The sequence below is a fragment of the Bos mutus genome, chromosome 9, assembly GCF_027580195.1.
Source record: "Bos mutus isolate GX-2022 chromosome 9, NWIPB_WYAK_1.1, whole genome shotgun sequence".
Classification (NCBI taxonomy): Eukaryota; Metazoa; Chordata; class Mammalia; order Artiodactyla; family Bovidae; genus Bos; species Bos mutus.
In genome coordinates, this window is record NC_091625.1 from 74,467,649 (window position 1) to 74,482,552 (window position 14,904).

Here is a 14,904-nt window from a genome sequence, read left to right on the forward strand (position 1 = left end):
GGTTGCAGAATATAGACAGACCATCTCCTCCCCGCCCTCCACAATAAATTCATGGCCAGAGGTGGCCATGACTTCATTGACCAGAGTCTGGTATCCACTGAGATAACATCTGCCTCCAGCTTCCAGAGCAAGAACAAAAAAGGTCGAGATACCTTTTCGTGCATTTTCACCAGCAGCCAAGTTAGGTTTATAGACTTCTGTTATGTTGCAGGGGTCCAAGTTAGACTTTGAAAGATTTAGACACATCAAGACTTGTCACAAGTATCTCCCAGAAGCCATTGAAAACAAAAAAACCCCATTAACATCCATTTGCATGGAACCAGCTCACAGCTTTGGCACCACGTGGTGGCAAAGGAAGAATTTCTTAAATGATGCTTCGCAAGCAAACACACACAAACACTACAGAATCTCCTAAAGTGGTACTCCGTGCAGTTGAGACATACATATACCCAACACAGAATTATTCCTTAGTCAAACGCATCCACCAATTCTTTCTTGGTGATTCATAATAGTATACTAAATGCCCTTATGAGTCCAATAGTAAAGCAATCTGAATTAGAATCACTCTTGTTGGCACATCCATTAACATCCTGCAGAAGGACTGACCTAGAGAACGCCAGTTTGGGACGTGTAAGTGTAGAGCAGTGTATGGGCACAGTATGAACAGGGAAGGCACCTTATGGATGGAGGTGGCACTCGTGCAGGTAGCCTTGTTTACAGCACAGCAAATATCCCCTGGGAAATACCCTAATTTTGAAAAGGATTACTTTCTGGGGGTTCAGGATCCCAAATCAATGAGTTAGAGCCATGACCAAGGCAATGTCAAACTATAATAAGAATTATAGTTAGGTTGATATGATTACATCAAGTACAGCCCTCCTCCCAGGAATTCAGATTGTACCCATATAACTGATATAGATACAAAGCACAGAATATTGCTACCCCCTCCGCCAGCAAAGTACCTTTCTTTTTCCAGGAAAATACGGCAATCGTACAATATATCATGGCATGTGGTTGAGCTGAGAGCATTACTGGAGTCTCCAGACCAGCAGTTTACGAGTCTAAGCTTCCTCTTGTTATTAAAATAGCCTCCGCAATAATAAAAGAAAACCCACAGTCACATACAGCTAACTCCCTACCTTTTAATTATTTATGTTAATACCTTGCATTTGTAGAGTTTATACTTTACAAATACTAATCAGATTCAAGGATTACGAATAATGGAAAGCTGCAAATAATTACCAAATCTGATTTTAAGCAATGTTTTCAACACATGCTCTCTCCAGAAATCTTCCCCAAACATGGTCTCTACCCTCCCTGCCACTTACAGTCTTCATCCTTAAGAGAAATCTTAGTGTATAGTTATCAAGTTTTATCAAGAAAGTCAACTTAACTTTCATATACACGGCTTTTTCTCTGGCTACCTAATAGCAGTGATACTGACTGAGTGAAAAGAAGCAATGGGAAGAGAAAACCAAAGGGCTCAGGCCTGCAAACAAGATGCACTGTTTGAAAAGGGGAATCTGAAACCCTGTCCTAAGGCCCAGCCATGCTTTCAACGAAGATAACTACCCTCCCTCCAGTTGCGCAGGGTGGTGGTTCCATCTGTTTCTTCCCCCAGTGACTCAGTATACCTGCCAAGAACAAGGAGCTTTAAGCCACACTACTGATGCAGTGGTTTCTCTGCCCTCCCTTGGGCCGGGGAGGGGACACACAAACAATACCAGTGTCCCCATTATTTAAAAGAAAAAAAAAATTAGCCAATGTCTGACTTTGCTAATTAAAACCAAATACCATTTCCTATCTATCCAACTAGCAAAAATCAAACTGTCTTACAATAAATCCAGTCTAAGTTAGGATATGTGACTTTTACATACGATAGGTGGAATGAGGCTGATAAAACTGTTTTGGAGAGCAGTTTGGTGTGTGAAAATGCACATTCCATTTCCAGGAATACACAGAGAAACTTGTACACATGCCCAAGAAGAAGTTTATAAATGGTTATTACAGCACAATTTGTAGTAGAGACAAGGCAAAGAAAACAAAACTCTATAATCAACTTCTTCATCTGTCAGATGCGGAATAGTACACTGCAGTAAAGTCACAGTACTGAATTCTAAGCTGCAGTTAAAATAAATTACACTGATCATTTTAGAAAGTTCTTTTAAAACTTGAGTGAGGGGAAAGTACCAAGTAGCAAACTGATATATTAATATAATTTATATACATTGAAATATACACACATGATATTTATAGATATAGATATATACATGTAGCAATACACCTGGGCTTCCCAGGTGGCATTAATGGTAAAGAATTTACCTGCCAATGCAGGAGACACAGAAGACACTGGTTTGATCCCTGGGTCCAGAAGATCCCCTAGAGTAGAACATGGCAACCCACTCCAGTATTCTTACCTGGAAAATTCCATGGACACAGAAGTGTGGCAGGCTACAGTCCATGGGGCCACAGAGAGCCTGACATGACTGAGCAACTAAGCACAAGGACACACATGCAGTAAAAGTTCAGAAACAGACTGGAAGGGTGCGTGTTATCTCCCTGAAGGGGAGAGGGAGAGACGGAACAGAAGACCATGGAAGGATACACAGGAAACTATGACATTTGCAGTAATACTTTACTTACATTTTCCCAAATTATGTATTCAAATATAAAAGAAATATTTTTAAAAAATGGTCTGGGATGGGTATATGGATATTTATTATGTAACCTTACAACAATGTATAAGGTGAAAATGCGTTGGCCAACCCAAAAAGTAGTACCTTCCTGAGTATTTTCTTAAGAACAATGCACTGCAATTTCAAACACATTTTCACGTCCTCATTTTCGTGTGGCTGATGGGAGAGCGCTGTGTGACTCACAATGCTGTTATCAAGGTAACTGTCAAGGATAGCGAGTTTCAATAAAAATATTTGCTACAGTTTCACATTCACTAGGCATCTACAGTTATTTTAAAAGGATAAACTGTAGAAGAAAAACTATTTTTAAATTATATAAGTAATTCTCAGCAGATATATAATTCTCAGTAATTAAAACTTTGTTTTAATTGGTTTCAAGTCTCTCAGAATTTAGGAGTCTTAGCAGAAATGCTGGTTTATCAGAACTATTAAGAAAAGCCATTGAGCTAAGAAACTTTTCCCAGTGACCTTTGCTACCACTCACATGCCAGCATAATAGTGCCAGCCACAGTTACGAGCATGTTTGATGCATTATTCCACTTAATCATTAATAACCCGTGAGATAGGTGTCACCATTATCCCTGGTTTTTAGACGAAGTCAGCAGGCACAAATATAAAATCCCTTGCCTGAAGCATACACTTCAGAGGTGCTAAAACTGGCTCTGAATCCACATTACCTCCAAGAGATCATAATGACACACCTCAGATGTGAGCATTTGACATTTGAGCGGCATGCAACTGCTCAATTCAACATGTACTTTGACCTACAATCCCCAATCCCCAATTTAACATTTCAGACCTGCTTCTAGGACATTAACACATGACTTGCTCATTTTACCATTCAGAACATTTGGTTTTCACCAGGGACTATTCTATCAAAGGCCTGTCACACCATTGGAAATCTGAACCACTTAGAACCCTGTGGTTCTAAGAAGGAAATCAGCATCAGGAAAAGGAAATTAGTTTTTGTCAATCTTTCAACTAATTACAGATCAATCATTCTGAATTTTGGCACCAGCACATTCTACCCCTTAAGCATGCTAAGCTTTGTATTGACCCAATATCCTTCATACAGTTTCATACATGGGTGCCTGCTTTTCCCTTCCTCCCTCCAGTCAACATTCTAGAAGAATGAACACTAAGCCTTAGGGTCACATTTGTGAAAACAGAAAATGCTAAATGCTACAGATTTGTCCAGGGTGAACTATCAATCACAGCCCAAGACAGTTATTTTTTCTATTTTAACTTTCACACTAAAACATCACAGTAAAGTTTTAAGATAAAATATGTTAGAGGAAGACTGAAATAGCCACATATTCAGCCAAAAAATTTCCTATTACCTAGAGTCAATAATCTTGGGCAGGGGCGGGGGGTGGGGTGGGGGTGCGGCGGGAATCAAACCTGGGACACTGGAAATGACTAGGCAGACCTCCACTGCAATGGTTCCAACAGTACTGTCAGAAGGAAGGAACTCAAATACTAAAAGCCCCGAGCTAAAGGCTTTGCTTTTTTTAACTATTTTATTGAAGTATAGTTGATTTACAATGTTGTGTTAACTTCTGCTACACAGCAAGGTGATTCGGTTATACATACATATATATACACACACATACTTTTTCTTTTTTTTTTCCATTATGGCTCATTGTAGGATATAAAGCTTTGCTTGTGAACACATGACTTGTAACAGTATGTCCTCATTCTTTAACCTTGTTCTTTCCAAGTAATATGGCACAGATTAATGACTGCATTAACTTGGTCATGTGGCATCTATAGTTGTAATGATCAATACGAAATGATCAAGAAATTCTCAGATAGTACCTGGAACATTCAATTTGCTTTTCTCTTATGTATAATGCCTCAAAGAACTGTGCTGCTGACCATGAAGCTGCAGTCATCCTCTGACAGGCTTTATTTAAATCCAATGTTAGTGACCAAAAGCCCTCTTAAATCTTACCTTCTTCCTTCTTTAAAATTATATCAAAGTTCCTCTTCTCTTTTCCATTGTTGAGTTTTAATTAGAATAATACAGGCTATATGCCTTTCCACTTATTTTCTCCCTTGTTACAATAGAGTAGATTATGATCTAAAAGCTAATACAATACATCCTCAATATTCACAGCAAAGTGGCAGAAAGTGTTAGATGTTAAGAGAGGTAGAGTGGATGAGACACAGGGTGAATACCAGCTGCCACGTGATTTGACTAAAATGACTGTCCAGCAGCAATCAAGGCTCATCTGATGGTGAGAGAACAGGAAAGTGGAACAGACCTGAGTGCTTTCACATAGCAGTCAGTAGCCCTAAATAAGAGGCCACGCGGGCAAACTCAGAGCCTGTAAAGGTGGCCCCAACTTCATAGCAAGTGCATTGCTGAAATGGCTACCCATGAGTTCTAGACTTGAAAAGAGGCAAGGGTAAGCCAAGTGAGCTAGAAGGGTACTAACAACTATAAGAACACAGAGGGTTTAGGAACCCAGAGGTTCTGCAGATGATGATGGATTTGGAAGATGTGAGTCTGTGTGTCCAGTAGAAGGATGATCTCACAGATCTGGGAAAACCTAACACATTGTCTCCATGGGGTCAGCACACAGTCGGTGTTTGCTAAATCTGAAGCCTGTGGCTGCCTGGGGGAATCTGAGTTCATGATACCATAGATAGAGCACTAACAAGTCCCAGCACCAACTTGCACTGCGGCCTGGCTACCTAAATGGAGGTGAAGCGAAAGCTACGAAGCAAAGCAGATGTCCAGGTCACTGTAGCAGTCGAGTGAAGATGATTTTGAAGTCACTGGGTTTGTGAGATAATGCTGTAAAGTTGGTGACTGGAAGTGTTGACAAGTGGCCAGTTTGGAGTTCCATTCATAATTCATGCCCAGGTTACTGTGACAGTATTCAGATGGCTAAGGATGACAGTATTCAGCTCAGTATTCAGAGCTGTAGGATAATGGATACCACCTTGGTGGCTCAGATGGTAAAGAATCTGCCAGCAATGCCAGGTTCAATCCCTAGGTCGGGAAGATTCTCTGGAGAAGAGAATGGCAACCTATTCCAGTATCCTTGCCTGGAGAATTCCATGGACAGAGGAGCCTAGCGGGCTACAATCCATGGGGTCGCAAAGAGTAAGAAATGACTGAGGAACTAACAAGCAAAAATTAGAAGGGTTCACTGGAGTATCACAGAAGAATCAGCAGTAACAAGTAACCAACTGGTAAAAAAAAAAAAACAAAACAGTGATCCTGAAACAAGTCCAGGGTAAAAACTCAGAGTGCTGAAGTTTTGAATCCAAAAGTCTCAGTTGCTACTTTGCATCTATACAAGTTGCTGACACAAAGGTCTGCACCAGGACCTGTCTACTGACAAAGAACCTGTTTTTCTGGGTCTTGAGGAGGAAAAAGAAGAAAAAGGCTGACGTAAAAACAGTAAAAAGAAAGGCATAAAAGGCCATTTCAGAGGTGGCTTAATGAGATGCACCAAAATGGGTGGGAGATCAGCAGGCACGTGACTAGGAACACACAGGACTGCTAAGTTAACAGCAGCTCTGGTCTCAGAGATGCTTCTTGATCCACAAAGCAGCAGGAAAAAATGGCAGATACTATTGGTCAAAGAACTCAGGGAGGGTTTAAGTAAATGAGGATTTGTTTCTTATGTCATTCTCTCCCCTGCCACAACTCCTTCCGATGGCAACTTACACTTTCAGTCATGATAGTGAATTTGAATAGTTCCAAAGTAAGGTAAATCTTTTAACACTTCAAACGTGGTGATAATGAGTATACCACAATCTAATAGTGAAGGACAGGGAAGCCTGGCATGCTGCAGTCCATAGGATCACAAAGAATCGGACACGACTTAGTGACTGAACAAGCACCACAAATTAAAGTGAATTATTTTATAATGAGCTTTCAGCATGTCATGGAAAGATGATGGTAGAAGGTGCTTCTGGAATGGTCCAGCACTGGAATTTGCTCTAAGTCAGTCACTGCAGTATCTGCAGGCTCTCTATCACGACTCTTAGCTGTTGGAAGAAGAAAACCAACAACAGCTCATCTCTGCATGAAAGCTAGTGGGACGATGTCTTAACACTGTCCCATCACTCGGCAGGGTGATTCTTGATCTGGTATCTCTGGCCCTTTGCCAGACTCAAAGCCAAGTCCTGGTCCCTGGAATGTTCTGAGGCCTGGACAGCTGTGCTCCCTCATTTTCTCCGGCTGGTGCTGCCAGGGTACCACTTTCTAATCAGTCATGTGACAAGTATTTAGGGACCTTCAACTATGTACCAGGCCTTGTAGGTGCAGGGATACAGTGTAAACAAGACAGTTACAGTCGCTGCCTGCTCAACGTTTAGTCTAGTTGGGGAGACAGATGTTAAATGGCTATTTGACAAATGATCTACAATTTGAAGAGAAGGGACAAGTACCAGATCCTGCGAGAGCCTAGAACATGGGACCTTGCCTGGTCTCTTGAGGAAATGACATTAAAACTGAAGGACAAGCAGGAGTCGACCAGGTTTCGCAAAGTAGAGAGGGGAGGAGAAACCCAAGTGACAGCAGCAGGAGGAAGGCCACAAAGACCCACCAGCCTGTGCTTTTTCGTAACAGCAGCTAAAACACCCAACTCATGCTTGTCACAGTTACAGCTGCCTGACTAGTGAATGAAACGAGACTACCACAGAGCAGCATTAAAGCAACCTAGAACCAATCTTGGTGTTGCAAATACGCATATAGGAAAAGAAAAATGGCCTGCATAACGTTGGCTGCCCCACATGTGAGCGTCTATAACCTAAGTCACTGGTAGAAACCTGCCCACCAATCTAGGACATCTCCATCAAGCAATTCTCACTCACACACACACACACACACACCATATCAGAAGGAAAAATAAACAAATTTTAAGGAAAAAAATTTCCTTTTGATTGGTTTCCAAGATGGCAGAGCGCTTCTCTAGTGGCTCAGTGGTAAAGAACATGCCTGCCAATGCAGGAGATGTGGGTTTGATCCCTGCATTGGGAAGACCCCTGGGAGAAGGAAATGGCAACCCACTCCAGTATTCTTGCCTGGAAAATTCCATGGTCAGAGGAGCCTGGAGGGCTACAGTCCATGCCGTCACAAAAGAGTCGACTTGCCTGAGTGACTAAACAGCAACAACAAAAAGCGGGCAGAAGAGCGGTACCACCGTTCCCTTAAAGACCAGGTGCTTCCATTCCTCCCGAGGAAGAACAGGCCTACTCCCTGGGTTGTATTTGAAATAGTAAGTGATCTGACATAATGGCAATTTACTTCCCTTACCTAACATGACGCAATTACAGGGTTTTGCAATGAGCAATCTACCTGATGAGTAACCTACCTGATCAGATGTGGTACATCTGATCCACGTGAATAAGCATGGGACAATGATCCGGTTGCATATGCCTGTGGTGGCAAAGGAACTAAAAATAAAAAGTCTTCGGAGAAGAGGCAGCCCTCCTGGAAACTTTTTACAAGCAAGTTAAAAGGTAGGAGATCAGACTAGAGAAAAATCTTTCTCTGATGAGGGTGCCAGAAGGGATAAGCATGGTGGTCTTTCTGTGAGCCCATAACCCATACCCCCAAGAGAACATGCTGGTAGAAGTTAACAGAAAATGTGGGGCATAGGACTGCAAATTATCATTTCTGTAACTCTCATTCAATGTACCCCAATTATTTCCCAGAGAGGGTGCTAAGTACTTACATTATTGCTCATTTTCACCACCACCTGTGAGTATCATTTTATTAATTTCTCTTTACAGCTGAGAACCTGAGGCTTGGAAATAATGAGGTTAAATAAACGTGATTTGCCTATTTTCACACTCAATGGAAACTGTGAAAATAATTTTCCTTGGTCTATACTCCTAAGCTGTATTCTCATTTCATACCCCACACTGGACCAAGGACGGTAAATTCTTCAGAATCTGGACAGCATCTGTTACAGTTCTCTCACTAACAAATCAATGCTGGGCATATGGGCTAAAAAAAAAAAGGACTTGCATTTTATAGTCAGCAAAGCGATTTCCATGGTGCTCTGACAACTATTTCAAACACAAAGTCTATGTCCATCTGTGATACACTCTGGGCCTTTGCATCTGAGGTATAATGTGGTATGACTTGCCTTCTGAAGCTAGCAAATCTGCAACCTAAACCTAACACCCCACAGAGGGTCCAATATAAACGGGGCTTCTTCTAAAGGCCTACAAAAATCTGAGCATTAAGACGGACTCTCTCAAATTACCTTTGTTGCTGTGAAGGTATTCGTTTCTGCTAAAAATATGGTCAAGGTGCCTGCAAGTCACCTGGAAAACTTTTGGCAGCAACAAATTAAATGCTCCTTGAGACATGCTGATGTTAGTGGAAATGGATACTCACATCAATCTTCCAATAAATAAGGTCTAAGATTTATCAGCTGGGAGAGCCTCATCAAATATGTGTTTTTAGTTTTTATGGTTGAAGCAGTCAGCTAAATTTTAGCTCCATCAATTACAGCTCTTAAAACAGGCACACAAGTTTTAAACCTATTAGTTTTAGATAGGAAACAAATTCCATTACATACTCACTGTTCAAAAAAACTTGGTTATGTACCAGTTAAATCATGTTTCCCTAGTATACAGCGATCCATCTATGCTAATTTCTACTTCTAGAACATAGGGATGCCTGAAAAACAGCTACATACAGATACTTATGGAGAATCCAGTGAGTGCAAGCTATGCATTAGATGTTGTGGTCCTTGTTCCTGGTATACTCTGTTCTTTTTAAAAAAAATATAACTGCTTTGAATAAATATATTTAGGGTTTCTTTAACAAATACAAGATATGCCAATCAATTTGTCTAAGATGTTTCTCCTCACAATGGAGATCTTTGGTATTGCTGTTTTTCTAAACTATACTTTTGCCTCACTAGCTGTAAAATTCTATGGCTAAAGCCTTTTGCCTAGTCTTCAAATGGCACAAATAAGAACACTGCGAACAGACAATGGTCCAAGTCTTACAAAACAAAAGAGAAAAAGAAACGAGGAAATGTGTGAGAATGATTCTAGAATGGCATTCACACGTCTTAACATATCACTTCCCTTGAAAAGAAAAAGACTCATGACTTACAAAGAGGACATTACAGTTGTTAGATCACCACCTATCCAATAGGAATATAGACAGTAAATGGTAGATTGTATTTCATTTGGAAACCTTAACTGGCAGAAATTCTACCTTTACAAGGGACAAGCTGAAAGAAGAAGAGTCACTTGCAGGCTCCATCAATACACATTTTTAACAAAATGGCAGGGAAGGGGAGAAGAGGAGCTCAGTTTCTCACAATTACTGTGTCCTGATTTCAAGGAGAAATTTTTATTTCTTTACACTCTAACCTGCGATTAGCTAACAAAAGGGGCAGAAGGGGTTAACCGAGATACTAACAAGTAGTCAACTGATTCTACCTTGTGAACACATACCTGTATTTTTTCAAAGAGAACAATGCATACCATGGTGGAAAGCAACAAACAGCAGAATCCTCAATATACTATTAGATAAATGCAGTGCAGCAGAGAATAATACAATGAACACATCAGATACATCCAAATGCTACACTCCTTCAAAGTAGTTACCTTGGAAGGATGATTCTAATACCATCAACATCTTTGAATCCCTGCGTTAGTAAGACCTTTAAGAACCAGAGAAAATTATTTCTGAATGTTAAATCTATCTCCATTCAATAGCTTTCCCTGCATCTGCAAAGTACTTATGACATGGAGTAGACTTGGCCCTTAAGCAGCTTACACTCTGTATGCAGAGGTAATATCATTACATTATCAGCCCTTAATTTCAGTTAATATCCTTGCATTATTTGTACATACTTGTCTTCTTCTCTTAGATGGTTAAACACTTCTGAAAGCAGAAACCATGTCAGTTATCTTTGCAGCCCTTTCAATGGCCAGCAGAGTAATCTGCAGAGAGTGAGCAATTAACAAATGCTGGTTTAGGGAGAAATGTCATATTACTAAATAATCACACTGAACTCAGCAAAACTTATAAGGCACTTTGGCCTTGAAACCAATTCAGTCACTGCAATACCTAAACAATCTCTCCTACGCAAGTTATACAGGCAGCATTACATGGAGGCTTGGGTTCTGAGGTGTAAGAGCAACAGCATAAGTCCAGCTCATTCCCAATTACTAAGTGCTATACATCAATAATAAGCAGGCATGTAAAACATTCATATTGCTATTGATTATACGAGAGATATCAAAGGAGAGAAATCCCTCCTTTAATAGTTGATCTAGTCTACCAGCTAACCAAACTATAGCATGACCCTATCAGGTAATTTTGAAGCTACCACTGGGAGTCGAGATGATAATCGCCGTGTTCATCCACACTGATGAACAGAGTACCTGGAAAGGTGCCACTGCCATTAACCAGGGTAATCCCAAACAGAAGCATTCAGCTTATTCAATTTAGATGCCAAGCTTCTCTATTCCTGGTAATGATACAACAAAGATACTAAGCATTGAAAACCAGGTTGGAACATGGTTGGCTGATTAGATCATGCAGTAAGCAGGAAAAAAAAAAAAAAAAACCCAAAGTTTTTGATTGCTTATCTTAAGGGTTAGACTAAAAGATAAATTGCATGTTATCCTGCTGTGCTGTTTTGGAAATAATATAGAAAATAGGAGTTCATTAAAATGGCATAGGAAATGAGCAACTGGTAAGAATAATATACAGAGCAGGCAATACCATTTAAATGGAAAAGGAAAAATGAAGTTATCTGTAAATCCAGGTTAATGTGCTACTCTGCAGAGAACAGACTGTCTGCTCCCCACTGCCCTTCTTAATAACACATTCATTTCAGGATCAACCAAATCTGGCACCAGGAAGCAATCAAGCATGGACAAAGAGGACAAATTCAGAAAGTCATAGCTCTATGCACTAGAACTGCGTTGTTTAGTAAAGTAGCCGCTAGCCACACACGACCATCTTTAAATTTAACTAAAAAGTAATACAATTTTAAAAATCAGTTTGCCAGCTGTAACAGCCATACTGCAAGTGCTCTTTGCCACATGTGGCTAGTGGTTTATCATACTGCACAGTGCAGACAATATTTCCATCATTGTCCTCCTGATGGACGAAGCTAGACTTAAAAGTGAACATTCCTATTGCTCCTATAGACCTGATGACAAATTCAGAATCGAACAGTCTTACCCATCAAGAATCTCAGACACCCCCAAGATGCCTGATCTGCTTATTTTACTGAATGTCTCCTAAATTAGAGACATTCTGGGATATACAGAAAGTCTGGACATCCTTATCAGCATAGGCTTTTCCCCCCTCATCGTTCACCCTCCCCTCTGCCCTTGGTGTGGGGGAAGGTAGAAAAAACAGAATAGTAGGGGATCAGAAACTCCTCGATTTAAGTCTCTTGCCCAAGAAGTTGCATAAATTGCCAAAAGCAAATCGATTTTAAGAAGCACCTCCGTCCCCTAGCCCTCTTTCCTTTTAAATAAAATCCTAGAGGCAACTGAAAAGAACAGGAGACAGAAAGGAAATTCAAGAAAATTACTAAGGACAAAATGGATGATGATCCTAAATTCCTGTTCTAGGACACACGGGAACAGTGCCACAAATCAACAACAACTTCTCCAAAAATCCACAGTGGCCACAATTCAACAAACCCACATCCATTTTTTAAAGCTACCAAATGCCAGAAGGCCAAATGATTTGCTACCAACAATTGAAAAAGGATTGAGTTTTCATCAAGATCTAGTTCATGGGCAAATAAAAGAATCCCCTGAGTCACCTTCTAGTCACACAGCATCAGATACCTGAAGACGGCTGGTCCTCAGGCAGAAACGAAGTCTGACGGTGAAACGAGATCAACTGCAGTAATAAGACTCTACTTATTAGGACTTCCTTGTCTAGCCTTTTAAAGATGAGATTAAAATATACTTTTTGGTTTAGAGAGTTTACATTATATTTCCTAAAAGCAAAGAGATTGATTCCAGAACCAGGAGAGAAAGAGCCAGCTGTCTTCAGACAGTGGCTTCTATGTAAACGCTCATTTTATCACTGCTCAAATATTTCCTTGCTCCTTTGCTATGCTACAGCTCTGAGACACGCTGAGCAAAATGTGATCTCTCGGTGACAGAACAATTTGAACACAAGCTAAAATGTAATCAGAACATAGGAAACAACAAAACTGATCACCGATCAGCTTAATAGCTCATCTGTGTGTAGGAAGGGGGCGTTGCAAGAATGATACTAGAAAACATAAGCCTTGAAGTCCTGCTTCAAAAATGCACCATGTTGCTGTCTGAATGGTGACTGCAGGCCCAGGAGGGTGGCCATGAGACAGCACTAAAGATGATGCAGTACTTGGGATGAAAGAAGTTGGCGAGCTGTTGCTCCATTTCATCCTGATGAAGGGACAGCACAAGAACTGGTCCTCTCCTTTCCATATCCAGCACATTTCAACCTCTATTCAGATGCAGCAGAGTTGCCATCAGAAGTTATAAAACCTCAGGGTCTCCTCCCTGCTCCCCAGCCTTGCCTCCCACAGTCATGTTCGGTGTTTGATTTCCTCCTCTCAGCACTTCAAAATAGAAAAGGAAGTAACAGCTTGACCCTCTGCCCATGGAAATGCTGCACTCTTGGGTCACTCAATCCAACTCATCTCTCTCAAGGAGAAAATCGCCCAATGCACCTACGGAAGGCGGAGAGCTATTCATTTTAACCTTGAGAACTCACATTCCCTCCTCTTGATGAGGACAGTCACTGGTGACTATTTAAGCGAGCAGGTGAAGATTAAAGCTGTCTAGGCCCAGAAAGCACCTTGAGTCAAGTAGGCATCTGATCTGAAACCTACCCAATCTGCAAAAATCTGTTCTCCCTTTCAGACACACACAGCCCTACAGAATGTGTAAATATAACCAGCGAACTGTGCTGGCAGGTCACCAGCACTCCACACAGCGTGCCCCAGAGTCCAGTTGATAAGAGTGCTGTAGGGAGTGTGGGAAACGGGGGGCTGGTCTGGCTCTGACCACAGGGTAGGGCTGATGCATACCTTTTGGTCTTCTGGAATGTCCATTCTTCTGCTGCTCATCTTCCTCATTAATGGTGAATAAACCAAGGGGGACTGGCCTTGCATGGGTCTTCTTCAGTCTCTCTTGTCGGAGAGCTGTAGCTGATCCAGGCATACCGCTGCGACTTGTTTTTTAATTATCAGTATATCCAAAGTATATGCTTATATAATTGCAGCTCCCAGGAAGCTGCTAGTTTCTAAGCTGCCGGTTCATTTGAGCACTTGTAATAGATCCCCTATGGGGAAATAGTGTGCAAACAGCTGACAGATACTACCAGCCTCCTGGCAACTGAGGCCCTGCGGTTCCCCCTCACCTAGCAGCGCCCCCTCCCCTTCGAGCCCCCTCCCACTTACTCCTCACAGGCACGTGTGCTGGCTCAAGCTCGCTCACTCACACACCCATACCCACACCCACACCCTCCCACTCTCTCCTTCCAGAAAAGCCCTGCGAAAGGCACGCAGGGGCGAATGCTTCTCTCTACTGCCTAACCTGCTCAGTCAGATCCCAGCTTCTCCTTCCTGCTCGGCACCTTTTCCCAGTCTTCTTCCTGCTACCACACAGAAAATATTCAGCACTCAGCAGAGAAGGGGAAGTAGGAGATGCTGCCGTGAACAGTTGCCCTGACAACCCTGACATATCCTAATCGAGGAGGGCTGGGAGCGGCTCCATCTTCCCGGTGGAGCGGCAGCAGCCAGCCTGCTGGGATGCTGGTCCTGGGAGCTCGCCAGCAGAGGGTTACAGCGCGAGGAGGCGAGGCCGCCCAGCCGCTGGGCAGCTCCCTCTCCCTCGCAGCAGCAGGAGCAGCAGGAGGGGAGGAGAAATGTCATTCTGCTTGCACAGGCAGCAAGGACTCCCTAGTTGGGGAAAGGGGCTCAAGGTGAGACTGCTTTTGCTTCTTTGGGGGACCAGGTTTTCCATCGTAACAATGTTTGTGAGCCCCTGGATGAATGAAGGCTTGACTGGTACCCTCCAGCTCACTTTACACTCAGTAACACATCCCAGTTTCCCTGACACTCTTAAGACCCCAGAGTCTGTTTAAGTGCAGGCCTGGTGGTACCTGTCATGAGGACTAGCCTGACCATGTCCCTGAGACTCTCCACTGAAGACAGGCAGGGGAGAACTCTGCCTGTTCTCACAGAGA

At 42.1% G+C, this 14,904-nt stretch overlaps 1 protein-coding gene across 4 annotated transcripts in view; it reads right to left on the reverse strand.

The window, feature by feature from the left end:
• MAP7 (microtubule associated protein 7) overlaps positions 1–14,904 on the reverse strand; it is a 177,614-nt gene that overhangs the window by 138,784 nt on the left and 23,926 nt on the right. For 2 of the 4 annotated variants that reach the window (XM_070376747.1, XM_070376744.1), the window contains exon 1: positions 13,745–13,899. The exons of 1 other annotated variant lie outside the window; for it this stretch is intronic. In XM_070376747.1, coding sequence (XP_070232848.1) covers positions 13,745–13,877 — 133 coding nt within the window. In that variant the 5' untranslated portion in view covers positions 13,878–13,899. Of the gene's footprint in view, positions 1–13,744; positions 13,900–14,904 lie in introns of those variants that run through there. One more of the 4 variants, XM_005899102.3, reaches the window with a different exon arrangement.